General features: G+C 46.9%; 2 protein-coding genes across 5 annotated transcripts in view; both read left to right on the forward strand.

The window, feature by feature from the left end:
• PSMD14 (proteasome 26S subunit, non-ATPase 14) overlaps positions 1-1,494 on the forward strand; it is a 75,472-nt gene extending 73,978 nt beyond the window's left edge. For all 4 annotated transcript variants that reach the window (XM_081315156.1, XM_081315157.1, XM_081315159.1 and 1 more), the window contains one exon: positions 445-1,494. In XM_081315156.1, coding sequence (XP_081171282.1) covers positions 445-543 — 99 coding nt within the window. In that variant the 3' untranslated portion in view covers positions 544-1,494. The remainder of the gene's footprint in view (positions 1-444) is intronic.
• A 7,276-nt stretch (positions 1,495-8,770) lies between these two features.
• On the forward strand, positions 8,771-19,767 carry TBR1 (T-box brain transcription factor 1; the record flags this gene model as incomplete). Its single annotated transcript, XM_081314493.1, has 6 exons — positions 8,771-9,675; positions 10,824-10,978; positions 11,389-11,510; positions 12,164-12,322; positions 14,038-14,099; positions 18,834-19,767. The coding sequence occupies 6 exons, from the start codon at positions 8,771-8,773 to the stop codon at positions 19,765-19,767; spliced, it is 2,337 nt and encodes a 778-aa protein (XP_081170619.1).
• Positions 19,768-22,085: the final 2,318 nt, after the last annotated feature.

Genomic DNA, 22,085 nt, shown 5'->3' on the forward strand with positions numbered 1-22,085 from the left:
TTTATATATAGCACTTATGTTTTCGCTAGCACTGATGATATTACCTAGTTTGAATAATGAAGCATCTGAAGTAAACAACCAAATTTGGAGAGCATCAAGGACTCCACAGTATTTCTATCTGATAATTTTAAATGACCAAGAAAATACTATAGTTGGCAGTATAAAAAATTAATAACTAATACATAGAAATGTAAATCCAAAATTCCAATTTTACATCAATACTGAGATAGTATTCCGACAGATATAAAAAATATGCAGCCCTGGGCAATCTAACAGCTCATAATTTCAGCAGTATTTTTGTTAGATACTGCCTTATATTGCTTGCATAATAGAACTCTGAACTTTAATTGCTTAACTGTATCAGTACTGCATTAAATGGAAACAACCATTTGTAAATGTGATATTTCAATAAATTATAAACAATCTTTTAAAATTATATTTTAGGATCCTAAACGTCATTTAGAAGAACACGTGGATGTGCTGATGACTTGCAACATTGTCCAGTGTTTAGCAGCAATGTTGGATACTGTTGTATTTAAATAATGACTTATCATAAATGTTATTTGCTGACTATAATCATCTATTGTTTAAAGCACTGAGGCTAAGATATATTCCGATGTCAGAGACATCTGGCATCATTTACAGTCTAAGAGCATCACTAACACTTTTTCATCTCTGTTGTGCAATTACTTTGAGTATTTTTTTAATGCAAGATCTCTGCAGATTCTAAAACAACTCAAGAACAAGGTTAGAAAGTGTATTTTCATTTTCATTTTTGAAGATAATTGGCAGCACATATATACCTTAATTATTGATATGTGGCTTTTTAAAATGTCTGTTAAACTACTTAGTGTTTTGCTGACCTTGTAATTGAGAAGGAATCAAGTATTGACAATACTGTACAAAATTCAACAAGGAGAGAAATACCTTTCATTTACCTGATGTTCTATAAACACCTGTGCCATGGACATGATTTTTTTGTTAAAGAAAATCTGGTCATCAATTTTGTTGAACCTTTTGTCTAATGACATTTCTGTAACTTACACATCTGCTTTGTCAAACACAGAACTCAGTAGTATTCCCAAAAAGTACAGTTTCCTGTCCCCGTCCCCAACGTTCCTCCTTCCATATAGCTGTAAATGTCTATAATGTAAAAACAAAGCACAGAAGATAATAAAAGCCTAGAACCAACATCTGAAAAGTTAGAACAAATCTGTTACAATGTCATCAAAATTTGGATATTCCTTGTCAACCTACTTTGTAAATACCATAGAAGTGCATGCTGAGAGATAAAATTAAAATTTATTTTGGGTTTTTTTTTAAACTGAAAAATAGACGTTTCTGAAAGAAAGCTGCAGAGCTTTCCAACATTATGTACAACAACTAAAGTATAAGAAAAAAAATATTGACCTCTTTATGAGAAACTGTTATGGAAACCAATTTTTAATTTGTAAATGAAGTACAAGTTTATAAAGGAATAAAGGAATACCAATTGCTAAGAAATAGTCTGGGTCTAATTATTTTTTAATTTGTATAATTGATACATTTAACCACAGTACTTTTTTAAAATTTGTTTTTATTCTGCCTTTATTTTTATGAATACACATAAAAAACCCTAATATGTAATTGCTTTATTTGCTATGGTCCCTGTATAAATCAACAGAAATCACATTATTTGCTTATTTTTATCCCACCTTTATTATTTTTAAAAATACAACATTAAAAAAACCTAATATATAATTGTTTTATTTACTCTGCTCCCTGTACATGCGGGTACAAGTCAGCAGAGATCTTATACTAGAGCTCAACATTATTTCCAAGATAAGGCTTTTCTCTTTGGCATACTTTAATTTTGAAATGTTTTATTTTATAAAAGAAATATCAATTTAGGTAAGCACTGAGCAGAATTTCCAATAATCATGGAGTGAAACATCAATACCCTGCAATGCTTTCTAGCTAATTAACACTTCCTTGAGGATAGGGAATGTTACCCCCTGCCTGAAGGAGGCAGTTATTAGACTTATGTTTTTATTATTTTCTTTTTTAGAAATCTTCCCTTGATCCAGCAGTTCTGTGCAATTATAGGTTAGTCTCAAGATATTTCATTACTGGAAATGGTAATCATAAATATGATGGCCTCACAGCTCCAGCTGCACCTAGATTATGCTGAGAATCTGGACCATTTTTAATTAGGCTTTTGACTGGTATATGGTATTGAAAATGCTTTGGTCATTTAAGTGATCACCCATACTGAAACGGTCAGGGAGAGTGTAGCCTGCTAAATATTTTGGGCACAGACTTTTTCTTAATACCATCCATTAAGCTATTCTGAACTGTGTGGCAGGATTAAGCATTTAGTATACTATTTAGTATTTCTGCTCCTTCCTCTGTCTAGGATGCTGACTTACAGTGTCCCACAGAGATCTCCCATTGACATGAAAAGGCTGGGGAAGATCTTCTACCGGTCATTGGACTCATAGTTGACATAGTGAATTTGCAAAATTATGGCCAACTGTCAGCTACAAACTTTCCCAGATTAGCAGCAATTTTCCATGGAGTAGTTATATGCCACCTTGACTATTACTAAATGTTCTATGTGTCTGTCTTTGATACCTTGAAACTTCAATTGGTGCAAATGCCATAGCTCAGAGGTCCCGAACCCCCCAGTCCATGGACTGGTACCGGTCTGCAGCATGCCAGAAACCAGACCGTGCAAATAAGCAAAGCCCCATCCGCGGGATACAGGCAGCAGATGAAACCACACCCCCTCCGGTCCGCAGAAAAACCTCTCTCCATGGAACCGATCCCTGGTGCCCAAAAGGTTGGGGGCCTCTGCCGTAGCTAACTGGGAGAAAATGCAATAAATATTAAAAATCAGCACTTATATGTACCAGTAACCAACTAGCTATAAGACATTGACTGATCAAACAGAACAGAATCTGACAATTGAATGGAGTAACTTGTCTTGCGCCTAATATCTGCAGAATAAACTTGAAGATATTCCCTTAGCTTCCGATCTGTGATGGAGAACTACTCCTATCCCATTCCAGTCCAAGAATGCACTTCATCAGAGGTCAGAAGTAATGTTTCCCTTCAAAATACATCCTGTTTACAATTTTTTAAGTTGCCTTTAGTATTAAAACAGTTTGCATGTTAATTTAAACTTCATTAAGTCACTGTGCAAAAAGGTGAGTTATAAATAAAGTGTACATGCACACAAACATTTTACATATCAAGTACATTTATTTTAACCTTTGTTATTGTTTCTAATGCATGGTGACAGCATAGTGCAGGGCTTTTCAACTTTTTCACCCAGTACCACTTTTAGGATATGGCAACATCCAAGTACCACCAGTTGCCTAGCAAGGTGTCAAAAACTTGATGATCAAAAAAAAAGGAAAAAAGTGACAGGTAGTTCTCGACTTACAACAGTTAGCTTAATGACTGTTCGAAGTTACAATGGCACTGGAAAAAGTGCCCCCCCAAGACACAACTGAGCAAGACACCTGCCTCCCCGCCTGGCAGAACTTTTCCTCCTGTCCTAAGTTTTCATTGTTCTGAGCATTTCTGTTGAGGATTGGCAATGCAGGTGGGGTGGGGGGGGGTGTTTGGTTTTTATTCCCCCCCCCCCCCGCCTCTGCTGGGTGGTTGCAGCAGGTTTTGGTCGCTTCACATGACCCTGGGACACTGTGATCATCCTAAATATGAATCAGTTGCCAAGCATCTGAATGTAAATCACAAGACCCTAGGGATGCTGCAACATTCCAGCTGATCGGCGCTGCTTCTGGACTCAGAAGTACTAGGATCAGCGCCGAGCTGCAGCTGGAGCCTGGCACTGATCCTGGCGCTTCCGCTGAGCCCTGCAGCTCCAGCCATCTCTCGCTCAGGCTTGTGCAGTGTTGACACCGGTTCAGCTCATTCCCCTCCCCTGCTACCACTTTTCTAGGATGGTCATGTACCGCCTGCCAGGTGCCAATGTACCACAGGTGGTACCCGTACCACTGGTTGAAAAGCCCTGGCATAGTGCACTCCAGATGTTTCTGACCGGCCTTGCTGGATAGAGATATAGCTCAAGACATCTAGGAAGGTCTGGAAGAGTGATTGTACACATACCTGCTTTAAAGTTAAACTGATTACATATAAAGCTACTTAAATAAAGTGAGATCAACTTATCCATTCTTAGAAATGCTTGGGAATACTTTTCTGTTCTCTGCAAATAAGAGGAGGTACGCTCTGCATTTTTCCATTGTCAGCAACTCTTTAGTAACTCAAAGAGAAAACCACACCCCCATCAACACTGACAGGGCACGTTACGGTATAAGAATAGGAACTAAACCCCACACTCACTAACACTGGTGATGTATTCTAGTAGGGTAAATGATGGTCAGCAAGCAAACAAGTTCAGAGACACCACAAGTATTTTTCTCTGACAATTTTAAATGACCAAGAAATCACTATAGTTGGCAATATAGCAAGTTTAATAGCATAACTCTAACATAGAAGAAAATGTCGCATCTGAAAGCTGTCACTATCAAGCTGAGAGAGCACCAAAGACTCCATTCCAATTTCTCACCACTGAAATTATCCAGCCAAGTTTAGGTTGACCGGAACTCCTTAATTATCAACTGAAACCTATTCACTCAATGAGTGGAAATTTAATAGTGAACTTTGGAGTCTGGATGCAGGTTTTTTTAAAAAAAACCCCCACTAAAAATGGCAAGGCAATGTAATAGTTCTTGCACCAATTAACTTCAACTCTTAAGAGATATAGAACTCTCTTACTTTTCTTAATATTTTAATTTATCTTCCACCCTTCTTTTGGTCAGATGAGGCATTTTTATGTCAAAATCTGCATTATTTTGGGCCTTGTTAACCAGTTTAAGAATAATAGTCTGCGTATGGCAATCTTTTCTCCAGTAGTGTTAATTGCTACAGAATTAACACAAGTGAGTATTGTCTATTGGTGATAAAAACTGATCTGAAATTTAAGCATGAAATTTTTAAGCATTAAAAATATGGATTTTATTAGCTCTTTCGAGATGTATGGGACAAAAGCACATTTATGCATACATACATGTTTCTCAGAAAAAGGTGGAACTATATATTAATAACTAAGAAAGTGGAATTTAAACAGTCCAACTGAATAAACCTGGAATAAAGTGGCACTAGAAAACAAAACGTGAATTTGGTGTTGATCATTCAACTGTAGAATTGAAGTATTTATATCATGCAAAACAATGGCTTCCTATGTTAAAAATCACAAGTTCTCACCATTTTTAATTGATGGGGATATTATTTTTAGCATTTATTCAATCTACAGATCTCAGTCTCCTTACTGCAGCTCATCTTCCATCCTCTCATAAAATCTGCCATAAACCAGTTGTGACCACTAGTAGGACATCAAATGAAAGGTGATTAGAAGTTTAAACTACCCCAATCATATCAGGTTTCCACAAGGCTCACAAGTAAGCTATTTGATTGGAATTTTGGAGGTTCTGGTTTTTCCATTATTCCCCCCAACGTATTTGCTTAATCTACTGCTATATTCAAGCAACAACAGTTTTGTTATAGCTGAGTAAATTGTTGCTCACACAAAACAATGGAAGTGTGACCAAAGTGCTTCCTGCAAGAAGACAGTTCTTATGCCTGACATTAGTACCATAAGATTGCATTGCTCACAACTTGCACCACCTTAAAACACTGATGACTAGATTGTGGCATAAGCTTTTGCTGAAACAGACCAACAAGAACTGTTCCTCGGGGAATGTATTAATTAACTCCAACTTAGCAGCTTTGTTTTAGAGTTTCCCTTTGAAACTTCTTGTTGTTGTTGCAATATGGCAACTTTATGGGCTACAACAGCATGTCTTGGGAAACAGGAGACTGAAGTGTGTTACCACTTTGGGGCTAGAATTCTGTGCTGATTTATATGGGAGTAAGGCACACACACTGCCAGATTTCTGTCCACTGATTGCATGTGGTAGACTGAAGTTTATGCCTGTAACAGTATGATTAAAAGAAAAAAGAAAAAACTCACAACATCTCATTCATTATGGGAGCAAGATAAGAGACTAAACTTTGTTTAATTGAATGGATTTTTGTTGTTGTTTTTGAACTGAATGAAACATTTTTCAATATTTTCTCATCTTCCTGAGAACTCATTCCTATTGTGACATTGGAAGAGATTAGTTCTAAAAATGTGGAATTAACTCTCATACAGAATAAATTGAGCTAAGAAATATGAATGTTGGCTTTTTAGAAGCAGAACTCGAATCCTAGGGTTTGTGTAATAAATTAACCCATTTATTTTAATGGCTCTTCTCCCAATGTTTAATATGTATCGAACACTGCGTGTCAGAATGGCAAAAAAAGGCAAAAAGCAAATTTTGAAATTCAAGTAGGCAGTACAATAAATAACCCGTGATTAGCTAAAATTTACAGTGCCAAATGCTAGGTTTCCAATCTTCCCTCCAGCTTTTTGTTGGAAAAACAGTCACCATCATAAGGTAAAAGATAGGTGGAATAGATTCTGGGAAAAAGCCTGGTGTTCTCAACTTTAGCTGTAATCTAAAATAGGTTTGTTTTTTTAAACGGTAAAGAAAAACTGACCATTTATAATACGGTCCCTGTCTTGCCCCAAATTGCCACCCTGTGATTAGTGGAACGGACAGCCAATCAGGGACCATCCCGGTCTCCACAGCGAAAAGTAAAAGAGGGGGAGGAGGAGGAGGAGGAGGAATTAAGCGCGTCGGCCAAGGGCTCCTCCTGTACTCGGAGAGCGCGATTCGCTCCCCCTGGCCGCTCTCATTTATTTATTTTTCTTGGTAGAGATGTTGCTGTTATTATTATCGCTACTGCTGCTACTGTTACCTCTGGTGTTATATCTTTCCTATGCTTTTTTTTTAAAAAAAATGTTGTTAAAAACCCCGGAGACAACCCGAACAAGTTTCGAGCGATTTTTAAACTGAAAAAAATTCCTCTCAAGGCAAACCTCCCGGGGTAATAGTTCTTGAGGAACAACGGCTGAGGGAACACGCAGCCTTGGCCACCTCTGGACTTCCCAGACCGAGCGGGGTTTTTTGGGTTTTTTTTTTAACCAAGACCAATGGGCCACCGCCGTGTTTTATCTAAGCTTTTATCTAAGCCTTTATTATTGTTTTAAACGCGCGTGTGAAACAACCCCCCCCCCAAAAAAAAACACTCCCCCCCTCCTTCCTCCCACCCCCACCCCCACAAACCCAATCCCGGAGCATCTTTCCTCTCATTCTAGCAAGATGTTAATTTATTCCTACAAAAATCCAGGTAATTACTTGTGACAAGCTTATTATCACAGAAGAGAGCTGGGCGCGAGAGGAAAAGTATTGAAGAAGGAAAAAAAAAACACACCGAAGGAACACAAGCCTGAGTGGGGAGAGGGCCACGGGGGAAAGAGAAGGGGAAAAAAACAACAAACCGAGCTCTGACTGGATGGTGGTCTGATAACCGTGGTTTTCTCGGAGCGTCTCTTGCCCACCCCCACCCCCACCCCACCCCTTTACCCCGCATGCCTGCGCGCAAATAAAATATTTATTTACCGAGGAAGCCAAGCGTCAAACTCAAAGCAGTCAGTCACTCAGGCGCTTCAGATGACGCTTCTTTCCAAAGCAAGAGAGAAGCGAGAGTTGGGGTGTTTGAGGATGGCGGTGGGGGAAAGAGACGCAGTGGCGCAGTTACTTGTATCTGCGGCTGGTCGGCGGTTCCTTCGGGCAGGGCGCATCGGCAAGCGGGCCTGGGGAAGGAGACCCCGCGCTCCCGCTGGGACGAGGAACGGGCAGCTCCTAGCCAGAATGCGCGGGAACCGGGCCTCCCAATCTTCCGGGCGTTACCTCAGGGGAAACTCGGGGACAAAGCGGCCCGTCCGAGCGCTTCGCCTTAAGGAAGAGGTGGGGCCTCTTCTCTAACCTCTGATGAATCGCCTCCGAACGCCGCGGGGGCTTTGGAGCTGCCTCCCAGGCGAAGGAAACGCTCGCTCGGCTAGGAAGCCCAGAGAGGGTGGCTCGGCTTCGGGGCTGCTGAAAGCCCCGAGTCGCGTGGTCAGAAAGGAGGCCTGCGCGAAAGGAGAGGGGCGGGACGCCAGTGCCCAAATCCTCTGTCTCAGACTTCCTGCACTGTAGCCACAGAGGATAGTGTACGGCTCCATAGGGTCTCTCTTTATTTCTCCCCCGCACAAAAAATAAAAAAACAGTAAAAAGTGTATGTATATATATATACATATACATACATACACATACACACACATACATATATATACATACACATACACACACATATATATACATATACATACATACACACACACACACACACATTCATTTGCCTCGATCGTCGCGCGACCGGGAGCCAGGTGATTATCCTAATTAACGTCTATCTAATTAAATTACTGTCAGCGGTTAACCAATGGCAGGAGCCGTTTCATGCGTTCGGCAACCAGGGAGATCAAAAGTGCGGCTTGGCTGATTGCTGCACGGTGTCAATTGGCCAATCTCTTCTCCCAGGGAGCGGTGCTTTTGGTGTGTGTGGTGGGGGGGGGTAGGGAATCGTGGCTTCAGTTCGGGACCAGCCTTGGGTGGTGGGAGAAGCTGCTTTGGGTCCCTCGCCGCCGAGGGTCCCGGGATGATGAGCTGGGGGCCTTAGGCGATTCCCGTCCCCTCCCCCGCCCCCAAACGACCCCGTGCTACCGCTACGCTACCCCGGGCGGGCTTTGGCCAAAAAGCCGGCCGAGTCTGGAGCCATGCAGCTGGAGCATTGTCTGTCGCCTCCGTCGATGATGCTCTCCAAGAAATTTCTCCATGTGAGCGCCGGCGGCGGCGGCGGCGGCGGCAGCGCTTACCCGCCTGCCGCGGGCGGATCAGAGCTTGTCTTGCACGAGCACCACCACCCGCACCCCCATCACCATCCGGCTGCCGCCGCCGCCGCCGCCGCCCTCCTTTCGGCGAGCGCTGACAACCTGGAGAGAAGTTCACCTCTGAAAAAACTCGCCAGGGGGGGGATGACGAATCAGGCCGAGGCAGACAATTTCCCTGACTCCAAAGACCCGCCAGGGGACGCCCAGCAGCAGCAGCCGCCGCCTCAGCAGCAGCAGCAGCAGCAGCGCGCCAAACTCTCGCCTGTCGTCTTGGACGGCGGCGGCGGCCAGGAACAGCTCCGTCCAACCTTCGATGGAGCGGCGGCGGCTGCGGCAGCGGCAGCAGCAGCAGCAGCGGCGGCCGCAGCCGCGGCGGATCGATACTTGCTCTCCACGCCAGCCTCCTCTGGCCAACCCCCGGCCGCTGTCTCGGCTCCCCCGGCCGCCGCCGCCGCAGCAGCTACCATGTTCCCCTACCCGGGTCAGCACAACCACGCGGCCGCCTTCTCGCTCGCCAGCCCCAGCCGCTACATGGCGCACCACCCGGTCATCGCCAACGGAGCATACAACAGCCTGCTCTCCAACTCCGCGGCGCCTCAAGGCTACCCGGCTGCCGGCTACCCTTACCCGCAGCAGTACGGTCACTCTTACCAAGGCTCGCCTTTCTACCAGTTCCCCTCAGCCCAGGCCGGCCTCGTCCCCGGCAAGGCACAGGTCTACCTATGCAACAGGCCGCTCTGGCTGAAGTTCCACCGGCACCAGACCGAGATGATCATTACCAAGCAAGGCAGGTAAGCTGCGGCTGCGGTCGAAGGATGCCAGCCAGGCGCAACGCCGCCGAGAAGAACGCGGAGGAGGACGAGGGAGGCTGAGGGACCGGGAAAGGGCGAGCAAGAGCACCCCTCCAAACCCGAGCGGAAAAAGCCGGATCTCCTGCCGAGACTCCGGGCTCTGCTCGAAGTATTTTTCTTTTGCCATTTTCCCCTCTCTTCTTCTAACGCACCCTTTGTATTATCACCTTCATCTTCTTCTTCATCATCATCATCATCATTAACAACAACTCTTATTATTGTTATTATTATTATTATTCTCCTTTGGCTATAGACCTCTCGTGTTCTTTTTTTCCCCTTTTTCCTTCTTTCTTTCCTTTTTCTATTTCCTTTCCTTTTTGCTTCGTGTTTTTAAGATTAAAAACACTGGCATTCTTGTCTTTGGGGCTGGAATAATCCAGTGCTTAGTTTTATATATATACTTAAAAATACATCTTTGGGCCTATAAGCTTCCCCCCTCTCCCCCGATTTATTTACGATAATTTCCTTCCTCGCTCTGACTTATTTAAGAGTCATAAACAAGACGAAGGATGGTTGCGATGGCAATCCCTTTTGGGAACGGGCGCCGGGGTCTTCGGCGCACCTTTGGCCGTTTCTGCCGCACGTTCTGGCGATCGAGAGCTTCGCCTCGCTTCCTTTGCTGACCCCCGAATGATGGGGGTCCACCACTACGCGGTTGGTTTTTGAGCGTTGAAATTTGGCAGTCCGTCATCTGAAGGCAAAAAGGCATTGAAATCGCTGGGACTTACTTCCGGGTAAATTACAGTAGAAACCCGCGAGGATCTTTTTGGGTTCCAAGCCGATGTGCCAACCCGCCAGCCCGGTTTCCTCGGAAATAACCCTCGATTTCAGTCGGATTCACTCGGAGATGAGTAAGCAGAGGACCGTTTTCTCCTAGGCTCCATCCGCCCAACAAAAAGGCGCGGAGCAAGGTGCCGAAATCGGTGTACCCTTCGGGTACTTTCCTCTGCAACGTTCGCTCAAGAAAAGGGGTTTTTTTTTGAAGATTTTAAGGGGACAGTTATGTATTTATAAAATTATGATCTCCCTCCTTTTCAGTCCCGTCACTTTTCTTCACCCTCCTTTCCCCGCCTTCTTTCTTGAAACAGGCGAATGTTCCCTTTCTTAAGTTTTAATATCTCGGGTCTGGATCCCACGGCTCACTACAATATTTTTGTGGATGTCATCCTGGCCGACCCAAACCACTGGCGGTTCCAAGGCGGCAAATGGGTGCCTTGTGGCAAAGCGGATACCAACGTGCAAGGCAAGTCAGTTCCTCTTTCCCCCTCCCGATTAACCACACGTACGCGGGCAGGCGCAAAGTCTTGCATCCGGGCTCGGCTGGCTTAGGTGAGAAAGCTTCATTTGTGGACCGTCTTGGGCCAGTAAGATTACACGAAACTTCGGGGGGAGCTAAGGTCTTCCCCCCATTCCTGCTTCCTTTCCTTCGGTTTCCCGAGTTGAAATACCTAAAAACAACATGCCATACACAGTACAAAAAACGAAGGAGCAATTCTGTTTTCTCTCAAAGCTGGGAGGTCTGGGGAATTGTAGGAACCTACTAAGAAGGGTTCGGGTGGGGTGGAGAGAAGGAGAAGGGAAGAGCTGCTGTGTGAATGTCTTTCTCTCCAACATTTGTTTGCGGTCTGACAAACCCGGGGTTCTCGCTTTCAGGAAACCGCGTCTACATGCACCCGGACTCGCCCAACACAGGAGCCCATTGGATGCGCCAGGAAATCTCCTTCGGGAAACTGAAATTGACCAACAACAAAGGGGCGTCCAACAACAATGGGCAGGTCAGTTGGGGCTGGAGAGAGGCGGCACTGCGCCCTGAGGGACCGAGAGACTGCACGGGCACCCCATCCTGCGCTGTATTCATTTCACTTGTGTCCGAGTCTGTTTGCAAATTCCAGCCCCCATTGTACAAACCTGGGGGGAAAAGAGGGTAATCCGATAGTCAGGTTAAGCGGGGAAGATGCGCTTGCACCGGCGTGTGAGCAGGAGATCGTTTTTCTCCCAGGCGATCCCGGGCGAAGGCTTCGGATAGAAGCGGTGGGAAGCTCGTAAAGCGGCCTCGGCGGGTTGTTTCCCCCACCACCACCACCACCAGGCATTGCTTTTCAATTGAAGAAGAAAGAGGGGGAAGAGGGAAGCCTAGATCGGAGGAATAGCCCAGCGTGTCCGAGTGCCTTCCTTTTCCCTACCGTTCTTCCTTTCAGCTTTCTAGCAACTTGGGGGGGGGGGGGGTTTGAAGCGAGGAGCATATCCGCGCTTTTGGAACAGGTGGCGAAATCCGGCGGCGACCCTCCTTAGCACGGCGAAATTGGGGAGGGATTTTGAAGAGCCCGTTTGGGAGAAGGCAAGATTGGTGCGGCGGTTCGCCTTCTCGGGAGGTCTGGGATCTAAATTTCATCCCTTTCTCCTCGCTCCCCCTCACCCTGTTCTCCAGATGGTGGTCCTGCAGTCCCTCCACAAATATCAGCCTCGCCTGCACGTGGTGGAAGTGAACGAAGACGGCACCGAGGACACCAGCCAGCCGGGTCGGGTTCAGACCTTCACTTTCCCGGAGACTCAGTTCATCGCCGTCACTGCCTACCAGAACACCGATGTAAAGTGCTTTTCTCGCTCGCCTCAGTTCTGGCCTTTTCGGGATTTTTTTTTTGGGGGGGGGGGCACAAGTGCAGCTACGGAGGCCGGGAGGGTGGAGGCGAAACTCCCCGAACTTGAGTGGGAAATCGAGATTTCAGACAACGAAGCGATAGGGTGGATTAATTGCCTAAACTGTTTGCGAAATTATTCAGACCTGCTTTCGAGTCCCGATTCTGCCCAACCCCAATTGCAATTTAAAAAAAAGAGGGAAAAGAACGTCTCAGGTCCTCCAAGAGCAGTAAATATTTCGGATCGCTTTGATCTGGGCAGGTCAACCAGCTTGGGAAGCATGGACCTCTCTCTAGACTGGCTTTGGCCCTTCGTCCCCACGAGCAAAGTTACCTCGCCTTTTCCCCGGTCAGATTTGTTTGGAACTGTTTACTTTGGTGACCTAAGGTAGAGCCAGCCCTAGAGTGAGGCCAGGGTCTTAAGAGCAGATTTGGCGCACCTTTCAAGGGCAGCAGATTGGTCGTTGTTTAATGCATGGCTACAGCGTTTGACTATCGCAGAAGGCGAGAGGGGTGCCAAAATAACTTGGCTGGATCTAGGACATTGATTTGTGAAGGGCACCTTTCGCTTCTCTATTGGAGACCCCCAGAATGCCTTGTGCATCCGCAAAAAGTAAAGTAAAATAAATCAGGGGCTGGGGCTCAGTTAAATTATTTTCCAGGAAACGGGTATAGCAGCCCACACCAACAAATTCTATCTATAATTCTGACCTTTTGTTAGACTTTAAATCATCAACGAGCCAACTACAGGTTTGGGGACTCTATTATGTGTTTTACTAGACATAGGAAAGATTAATCGTCGTTCACCAAGACTTTGATTTGAACCATATAATTAGCCAAGGGATGGAAGAAATCTTCGACTGTGTTTATCAGACCTGTTGTAAACTAGCCAACCATATTTCAGCCTGGTATTATGGGGGGAACCAATCCACTGTAGTTCATTTGTAGTTTAGCCTGTTTTGAAAATAGGAAAAAGACCATTAGATTAAATTAACCATGGCAAGTATATGTTACTACATTGCTGCCATTGTCGAATAACTGAGATTCAGAGCACCTTCCTTTTCACTGCAAATGATCCAGAGCCCTTGGTCCAGATTTAGTTTCTGCAGCGGCCTCTGGGCCAAACATTTTATCCGACTGGCCCGTAAGAGTCTTGCAAGTGACACTTCCGAGCATGCGACTAGTTCCTAATTCCCCTTCGCATAGCTATCCTCGGAGGAATTGTTCCGAAGTGAGTCTTATTCGTCTTATCTAATTAGGAGGGATTTAATTCTAAATAAGAGACTAGGTACCTAAACTGGACCTTGACTTTGTGGTCTTTCCAAGGAGGTGGTCAGGACTGTTTGAGGCAGAACAAAAAGCAAACTGGAAGGTGAAGTTTCTCTGCTCTGGATCACAAATCACCTTCGATCCTCCAGAATGATGAACTTTGCAGGGAAGACGGTGTGGCGCACGTGCCTGCCGGGGAAGAGGCCAATTAGCTTTCATTCATTTCCAGCCCTTTTCTCTTTACGAGAGAAATTCTCACAAGGAAATCACCTGCGTTGTTCTCTTAAAAAGAATTAATCCACTCTGAAACAAGCTAGGTAGCCGCTTATCCTACGCAGAGAATCAGCCGAGGAGAGACCACTGTTTGACTCTTTTCCCCCTCCCCTCCCCTCTGTAGATCACACAGCTGAAGATCGATCACAACCCCTTCGCAAAAGGCTTCAGAGACAACTACGACACGTAAGTTCCTTGTCTCGAGCCTTTTTGTTGGCTCTGGCACGTCCAGTCCTGTTAAATGGATGGTGGGTGGGTTTTTTGACTTATCGATAGAAGACCCTGGGACTTTCGAGAGAGGGTTATATGTACTATTGGGTATCTATCCCTAGGATAAATCCACTGGGGGAGCACTAAGACTTAGCATGTGAACTAGAGGAGCAGTGGCTACAACGGCGGGCGTGAACGAAACTCTTCAGTGATCTTTGAAGGCTTTGGAACAGGAGAGGTCCCTGACTCTCAGCTTTGCATTTTGTTTTTCTCCCTCCACGGGGCAGAACTTGTATTTGTTTAACGCGCGCAACCCAAGGCGGTAAATCCCGAAGGCTGAGGGATTTTTTTTTGCAGCAGGGCACGAAGAGAGTTGCTCCTTTGCCTCTACTCCAACGATGAAGACCACAGTCATTCTCAGTAGCATTAGACTTGCATCCCTCCTCCAGCGCCTGCTGCCGCTATCCGGCTTAAGCTCTTTTGGTTCTAGGGAGAGCCCTGGAATGCGGACACTGTGGTTCCCCAGTTTTAAAGTGAAGTGAATATTTTGAACGTAAGCAGCAGGAACTTCCCTGGCTAGCCAGAAGCAGCTCGTTATCTCCTGGGATAATCTCAGTCCCGACTACAAACTCTATAAGCTCCCTCAGTAAACCAGGCCCTTGGAAACGAGCAATTAGGATTCAGGCGTGGGTTCGAGGTGCCCGGAGCTTTCCCCCCCAGCCCCGAAGAACTCCATTAACCCCAGCAGGTCTCCCGGGGTCTAATCAGTACCCCCGCTGTTAGGCTGGACTTCTCCAGGATGGTCTTCAATTACAAACACTGTGAAGATGTTGCTGAGGTCCTGAAGCCTGCATTCGATTTTAAACTGAGCTTTAGAAGAAAATAGCCATTTATTCCTCTCAACTCCCCCAACCTTAGCCTGAGGATAAAATCAGGCAATAGCAATAGTCCTATTGGTATTGTTTTGTAGTCCTCCTTTCCACTGGAAAAGGCACTGGAGGAAGCTTTCTCATTCACCAACCCCAAGAGACCGCCTGATCTTTCCCCTCTGCTGTAAATAGGGCTTGGCAGAGGGGTAAAACTCCAAACTGAACTGCAAGGGAAGGGAAGGGAAGACCTCTTTCTAGGCGACCTGGTGCTGGTGTCCAGCATGACTCCTGAAGCTTGTCACAATCCTCTCTCTCGGATTATTCAGAAATAGCTGAAAGTGGAGGTTAGCAGTCCCAGCCAGCAGTGGGGGCCGGCAAACACCTGGGCCTTGCCTGGAGAAAAAGGTAGAAAGAGCGCAAGCCAGCTGGCCTCAGGAAAGCAGGCCTTATTTTGAAGTTTTGCCTTGAAGGAAAGAAAACTGGGGCAGATGAAAGGTTGGCAATCTGGCATCTAGGAGCTGAGTTGGACTGCACCTCCCAACATTCCCAGTCAGCTGTTCCCAGACTCATGGGAGTGGTAGTTGCATACGTTTAGGTGAAAGTGTGATTGATTGGGGGGGGAGATGGGGGGAGAAAAAAGTCAACTGTGCCAAGATGTACTAAGTTACAATGCAGGTTGAGAATGCTCCCAAAGGCCGTCAGGTTGTACAACAACCTTGCATTCCTGTTCCGAAGTTCACCAGTCTCCAGTGAGCGATTCACCAACCAGATATTCTCATCAAAGCATAAAGTCGGGCTGGCCAGAACCAAGTGGGAGGGGGGCACCAAACCCGGATATTGAAACGCATTTAGTGAAACTAAGCCAGGCTCAACTACAGCAGGATTCATTAATCAGCTTGCTCCAAGCAAGTTATATAAACTTTCTCCTGCTAGTGCCTTTTCTTCAGCCATTTATGTGTTTATTAATTAAACACATTTATATAGACATCCAACTCGCAGTGACTCTGGGTTGCCTACATTAAAAAAAATACACAATTTAACTCTAACTCAACCCTATCCATGGCAATGACAACAAAATCAGACAAGCCACAATCCTGAGGAGCAAGCCAAGGGTGAGGTAGCTTATCTGGATTGATTAATCCAGAAGAAAAGCGTGCAACCATTTGTCCCTCCTGCGCCCCCCTCCCCCCCTGGATAGACTGTTGATGGTGGCATGGATTTTGAGCCAGTGTGCTTTGCTAGCCCTCTCGCCCTGCTACTGGCACTCTGGAAGCTGCCAGGGAGAGCTAGAGAGGCAGTTTGGTGTAGCAGTTAAGACACCAGCCAGTTTGGTGTATTGGTTATGGTTAAGGTGTAGTGGTTAGAAACCAGGAGACTGTGAGTTCTAGTCCCACCTTAGGCATGAAAGCCAGCTGGGTGACTTTAGGCCAGTGACTCTCTCAGCCCAACTCGCCTCAAAGGACTGCTGTTGTGGGGGTAAATAGGAGGAAGGAGTATTAGCTATATTTGAGTTATCAAAACAAGAAAGGAGGGAAATAACCAAAATAAATAAAAACAAGTCCCTTGGGATAAATGTGCCCAGACTATCCTGCCTGTGGTTCCTACCAAATGGCTCTGGAGCAGGGGTATCTGGGCCTGTGGCCACTTGTCCCACTAAACGTTAGTGACTAAAGGAAGGCCAAATTCTGGGAAAACAGGCAGAGATCTCCGTTTGAAATCCAACAGCAGTTCTGCGGTAATTGGGGTTGACTGGAGCAGTATCCAGCCAACTAGGGAGAATTTCCCCCTCTTTAAAAGGGCTTTTTATAAAACACGTCTTAAAGGAACATCCTCCTAGCTGTGCATTAGGGAACCCAACACAATCCCATTGTTTGCTATCTGGATTACTTTATCAAGCAGATCAGGCCTCTATTGGATCCTGGGCTCAAAGAAGTGATGTAATGAGTTTCTTTTCTGGATCTCCAGGTGTGGAGAACACAAGGCTTCATGTCATGTGCGGGCTCTTTTTCATTTAATGGGTCAGGAAAATGTAGCCTTATGTGGGAAGTTCTGGGAGTCCCTAGTTTTGCAAGGTCATCCTGTTTAATAGAACCAGGGCAGAAATACAGCTTACTTCTTGTAAAGTAAAACTCCCATATCCAGATTTGGCTGCCTAGTGGTTATAAAGGGAAAAGCTGTTTTAATGCTGAAACAAGTTCTACAATTTCGAAGCTTTGTATTACTGTAAGCTCACAATGTCATGCTTACTACCCTTTGGAATAAGAGAATTTTGTAACAATCTGCGCCCAGGAGGGTTTCCAGATATAGTCAGGTGGCCACATAATTTAACCAATTGCTTCTCATTTTTAATTCCCGAGATCCACCATTTTTGTGGTTCTTCCATTCTCTCCCAGAGTGGCTCTCCACAACTTTAAACAGTATTTTTTCCCCTCCCCAAAGCAAGTTAGTTTCATTCGGCTTCTATTTTCTACGCTCATTACTCCCCCATTAAGTTTTGGAATCTCTGGAGCAACCTCCCCCTGTTGCATTGGACTACAACTCCCATTATTCTGGGCCCAACCTATCTGAAAAGCAAGTGTAGGGAAATGGCTAGATGGTTTATATGTCTCAGAGCAGAAAACAAGTGTGTAGTAGAGCGTCTAATCTTTCTCCCCACCGCCAACTCGTTCTAATTTTAGGAGCATTTTAGTCCTTTGTACTTTTGTGGGCAATCCTTGGCTTGGTCTGTAGTCTTCATTTCCTCGAGCATGCGCGTTGATTTCTAGGGCAACCCAGAATCTCCAGCTTTTAGGATTCTAAGCATGCCCTTAGCTAAGCCACTGTCCCTTATTGGCCGTCCCCGACGATCTTTGGCGGGCTTTTGATTCCGGGTCCGCCTGTTAGGCGCAGTCTATTGTATTTTCTTCCGCTAGGCTACACCTGAGGAAGTTTGAGCAGGGGTTGCAGAAAACCTCCGTCCATCAAAACCCCGCCCTGATTTTGGCGCAGTTTGAAGAGACCTGAGCACCCACACTCAGCTCTCTCGCTTACTTCTTGCGCGACAGAGGGGTGGGAGTGGTTATTTGAGTTGCGACGCCTGCGGTGAGAAAGGCAAAGTGGCAAACCATAGCCCAAAGGAGGCAGGAAATGTAAAAGTTCAAATTAACTTTGAAACTTGGCTTGCCTAAAAAGACCTCTTCTGTCACCGGCACTCCGATCTCAGGGTTTTTTCCCGTCTAGAGGCGAGCAGCTCCATCCAACAGTCACCGGGCCAATATATCGCGATAGAGACGCGCCGTTTATCCTCAATGCAAGATGCCCCGGGCTAGCTTGCCGTTTCCTTTAAGGGCGAGACGGTGCTCTCTGGCAGTGGAGGTTCTGCTACTTTGCACCGGCTCAGAGACACCCTCAGGATAATTAAGCAGCTTAGCGAAAGGAGGCCTGGGGAAGCTTCTCCCCGCGTAGCGCCGCCTCTGCCAGTTTGGGGCAGCGGTGAGAGGTGTGACCCAACTTTCCCTCGGAGGCTGAATTACCAGCTCAGGCAGACGTAAGACCCACCATCCTCCGTGTTTCTCGGGAGTTCGAACGCAGGCCCTGTTTGGGGCTGGAGAGCAGGGCTTTTTTCCTCACAGAACGCTCAGAACGGAGTTCCGGCACCTTTTTTGGATTGAACCTTGTAGGGTAGGCAAGGCGGGTTGTAGGACATGTGTGAGTTCCGGCACCTTTTTCTTTTACAAAAAAAAGCACTGCTGGAGGGAAACGGGGAAAAGGGCAGGCTCTCGCCTCGCCCCTCGCCAATCGGCCAGTCACCTCCATCCATCCCTTCCTTTCTGCTTTGTTTCCCCGCCCTCTGTCTTCCCAGGATCTACACGGGCTGCGACATGGACCGCTTGACCCCGTCGCCCAATGACTCTCCCCGATCTCAGATCGTGCCGGGGGCTCGTTACGCCATGGCGGCCGCCGCGGCGGGCTCCTTCCTGCAGGACCAGTTCGTCAGCAACTACGCCAAATCCCGCGGCTTCCATCACCACCATCACCCGGGAGCGGGCGCCGGAGGCGGCGTGGGACCCGGAGGGCCTGTGCCGGAGCGAGGCGTGCCTCACCCTAACGGGCTGCTCTCTCCACAGCAAGCCGAAGAGCCCGCCGCGCCTTCGCCTCAGCGCTGGTTCGTCACGCCCGCCAATAATAGGCTGGACTTCGCGGCCGCCTCAGCCTACGACCCCGCCGGAGATTTGGCGGGAAACGCCGCCACGCTACTATCTTACGCGGCCGCCGGCGTTAAGGCTCTCCCGCTGCAAGCTGCCGGCTGCACCGCTCGCCCGCTCGGCTACTACCCGGACCCCTCGGGCTGGGGGGCACGCAGCCCGCCCCAGTATTGCGCCAAATCCTTGTCGTGCTGGCCTAACAGCAGCGGCGCCCGCGCTGGAGGAAACCCCTATTTGCCCGCCGGGGCTGGCGGCGGGGAGGAGCCCGACAGCCTGGCGCCCCCTGAGCGCTCCCCTTTGGTGGCGCCGCCGCCGCCGCCGCCCGCCGCCGGGCCGCCCGCCGAGGACTCGAAGCCCCCGAAGGACTTGTCCGACTCCAGCTGGATCGAGACTCCCTCGTCCATCAAGTCCATCGATTCCACCGACTCTGGGATTTACGAGCAGGCCAAGCGCCGGCGGCTTTCTCCGGTGGGCACCCCGGCTTCAGAGAGCTCTTCGCCCCTGAAGAGCGAGCCCGCCTTGGCCCCCAGGGACTGCGACAAGACCTGCGCCAAGGACATCGGCTACTACGGCTTCTACACGCACAGCTAGAGAGAGGCCTTTGGCCACGCCCCCTCCCGCCCTTCTCGCCCGGCCCGTCCGAAGCAGCCCTCGCTTTGCGCGGCGCATCGGGGTTGAGCGCTGCTTCTCCCGCTCTCTGGAAAGCGGCTCTGGCTGGCCACGCACCTGCAACCGCGCACGCGCAGTCCCTCTCCCTCTCCCTCTCCCTTCGCACACGCTCAAAGCCCGCAAACCCTGGGGCCGTCCCAACGTCTCTTCAGTAGGAGGTGGATGACAACGAAACGCTGAAAATCACCACCCTTCCTCCTCCTCCTCCTTGTACGTCTCTTTCCTTAGCGACCCCCCCTCTCCGCACAAGACAAAGCATGCCGTGGTTTTCCCCCCTTGGGCAAGCAGCTGGGGCGTCTTTTTTCCCTTTTTTCCCTTTTTTTTCCTTTTAAACTAGCTCTCGCCACTCGGGTGCTTCGAATCATTCCAAAATCCTAAGCAAACCTTGAAATTATCCCTGTGCCCGTCACCGTGTTCGGTGCGGTAAAGGGGTCCCACCCCCCTCTTAAACTTTACCTGGCGGGCAACACGCGCGTTCAAATCTTTTGAAAGATATCCTAAACTTAATCCGAGGAACACATGGGAGTAAATTCCACCCGGCGAATTGCAGCTCAGTCATATGCACGCATTTGTTTGAAAATTAGGCCCGCGACGTTTAATCGCTTTTACCGCCAGATAACAGCCAAAAGCTCGCAGCTCTCCTGCACATTCTCCGATCAGGAAGGTGGATGGCAGATGCTTTTTATTCCGCCATATTAAAAAAGGTGGGCGAGACGAAGGGGTATTCGCGTGCCTTTAAAAGGTTTCTCGGTAAATTTGGGATTCTCCTAGATCCCTCTCCTCCACGTCTCCAATTCCGTGTCCGTTTGTTCCCATGCTTCGATTTAATGGGTCGTAATTCCGAGTAAACTTGATTTAAGGTTCAATAGGCAAACTAACCGTCCTCGCATCATATGCTTGAAACTCGAAGGGAAATTCCTCCTTTCCCTTTCCCCCTTCCTTGTTCCTGGCTAACTATAGTGGAAATATATATGTACAATTCGCAAATAACGAACCGGGGTCCTATAGGAGGGTTGGCTGCCCTAAGCAAAACCTAAAATATCTAAAACTCCTTTCTCTTCTTTCATATTAATCTTCATCTACACACTTACATATTAATATTAGGATAAAGTCGGGTGTGTGGTTAGGAAGTGTGTCAATTAGTATTTTTATACCATTGACCAAAGAGACTTAAACTTGATTAAAGAAAAATTAAACTTATAACAAATTCAACAAAGCCAGGCCTGATATATATTTGGATCCATTCGGACAATTTTGTTTAACAGTTAACATCTAAATAATTACACATCTAGGACTTAATTCTACTTAAATGCATGCCAGACGTTACTGTTACTTCTCAACGAAATCATTTCTGATTTAATCAATACTAAATTTTAAGCTTGGATCCCATAGGATAGTGTTTGTGTTGATTTTAGAAGGCAATATTCGGGTTTCTGGTATTGGAATAGGAATTTAAAAGACTTCGTATTAGTTGCCTCGCATTTTAGTGAAGTTTCCTTTCAAGTAAAAAGCGCCCTTTTGCTTCGGTGTCTTGATTGGGAATATGTGCGAAAGGTGACCTTATCTAAAGTATTTTGAGGAAGAAATGCAGTAGTTTTGTTCACACATTGCACTAAAGCTGCGATAGCATTTGCTGGGGGTATGTGTCTCCTAGACACCCAGCCAATTGTGGTTTATTTGGCAAACCATGATTAAAACAATCTGGCATTATTTCACGTGTAGAGCAAGTGCTTGAATTGGGATGTGACCCAATCAAGTTCAAAACTCAGCCTTAAACATGTTTACTCGGATTAGGATCAAGAGGAATCCATAGGAGAGTGCCGAATTTCTACTATGGGCTTTAAACTCCATATAATTCTATAGGCACTTATTCAGCAGCAAATTCCATTAAGTTTATCCCAGATAACTTCTGGAAAAGAGGTCTTTCCTTACTGTTGTTTGACAGTGTCACCTCACCATTGTTTTGGCGATGCGAAGCCAGCCTTGCCTTCCTCCTGATAAATGACAACAGCGATGACACTAGAAATCGCCAGTCAGGAAACGGCGTGAGCTGCTTCTTCGAAGCTGGTTCCACTCGCGTTTCCTTGGAAGGAAGTCTCATCCGAGTTTGTGCGATCGTAGCGTCGTTGCCCCTCGCAAAGCGCTGTGTAATGGCGGAAATTACTCCTACTTCTCTCAGTAGGATTTTGCTTCCCGCAAGGAGTATATTGCTTCAATTCCCTTTTCTGGATGCAACATTT

This window comes from Vipera berus (assembly GCF_964194415.1).
Source record: "Vipera berus genome assembly, chromosome: 1".
NCBI classification, from domain to species: Eukaryota; Metazoa; Chordata; class Lepidosauria; order Squamata; family Viperidae; genus Vipera; species Vipera berus.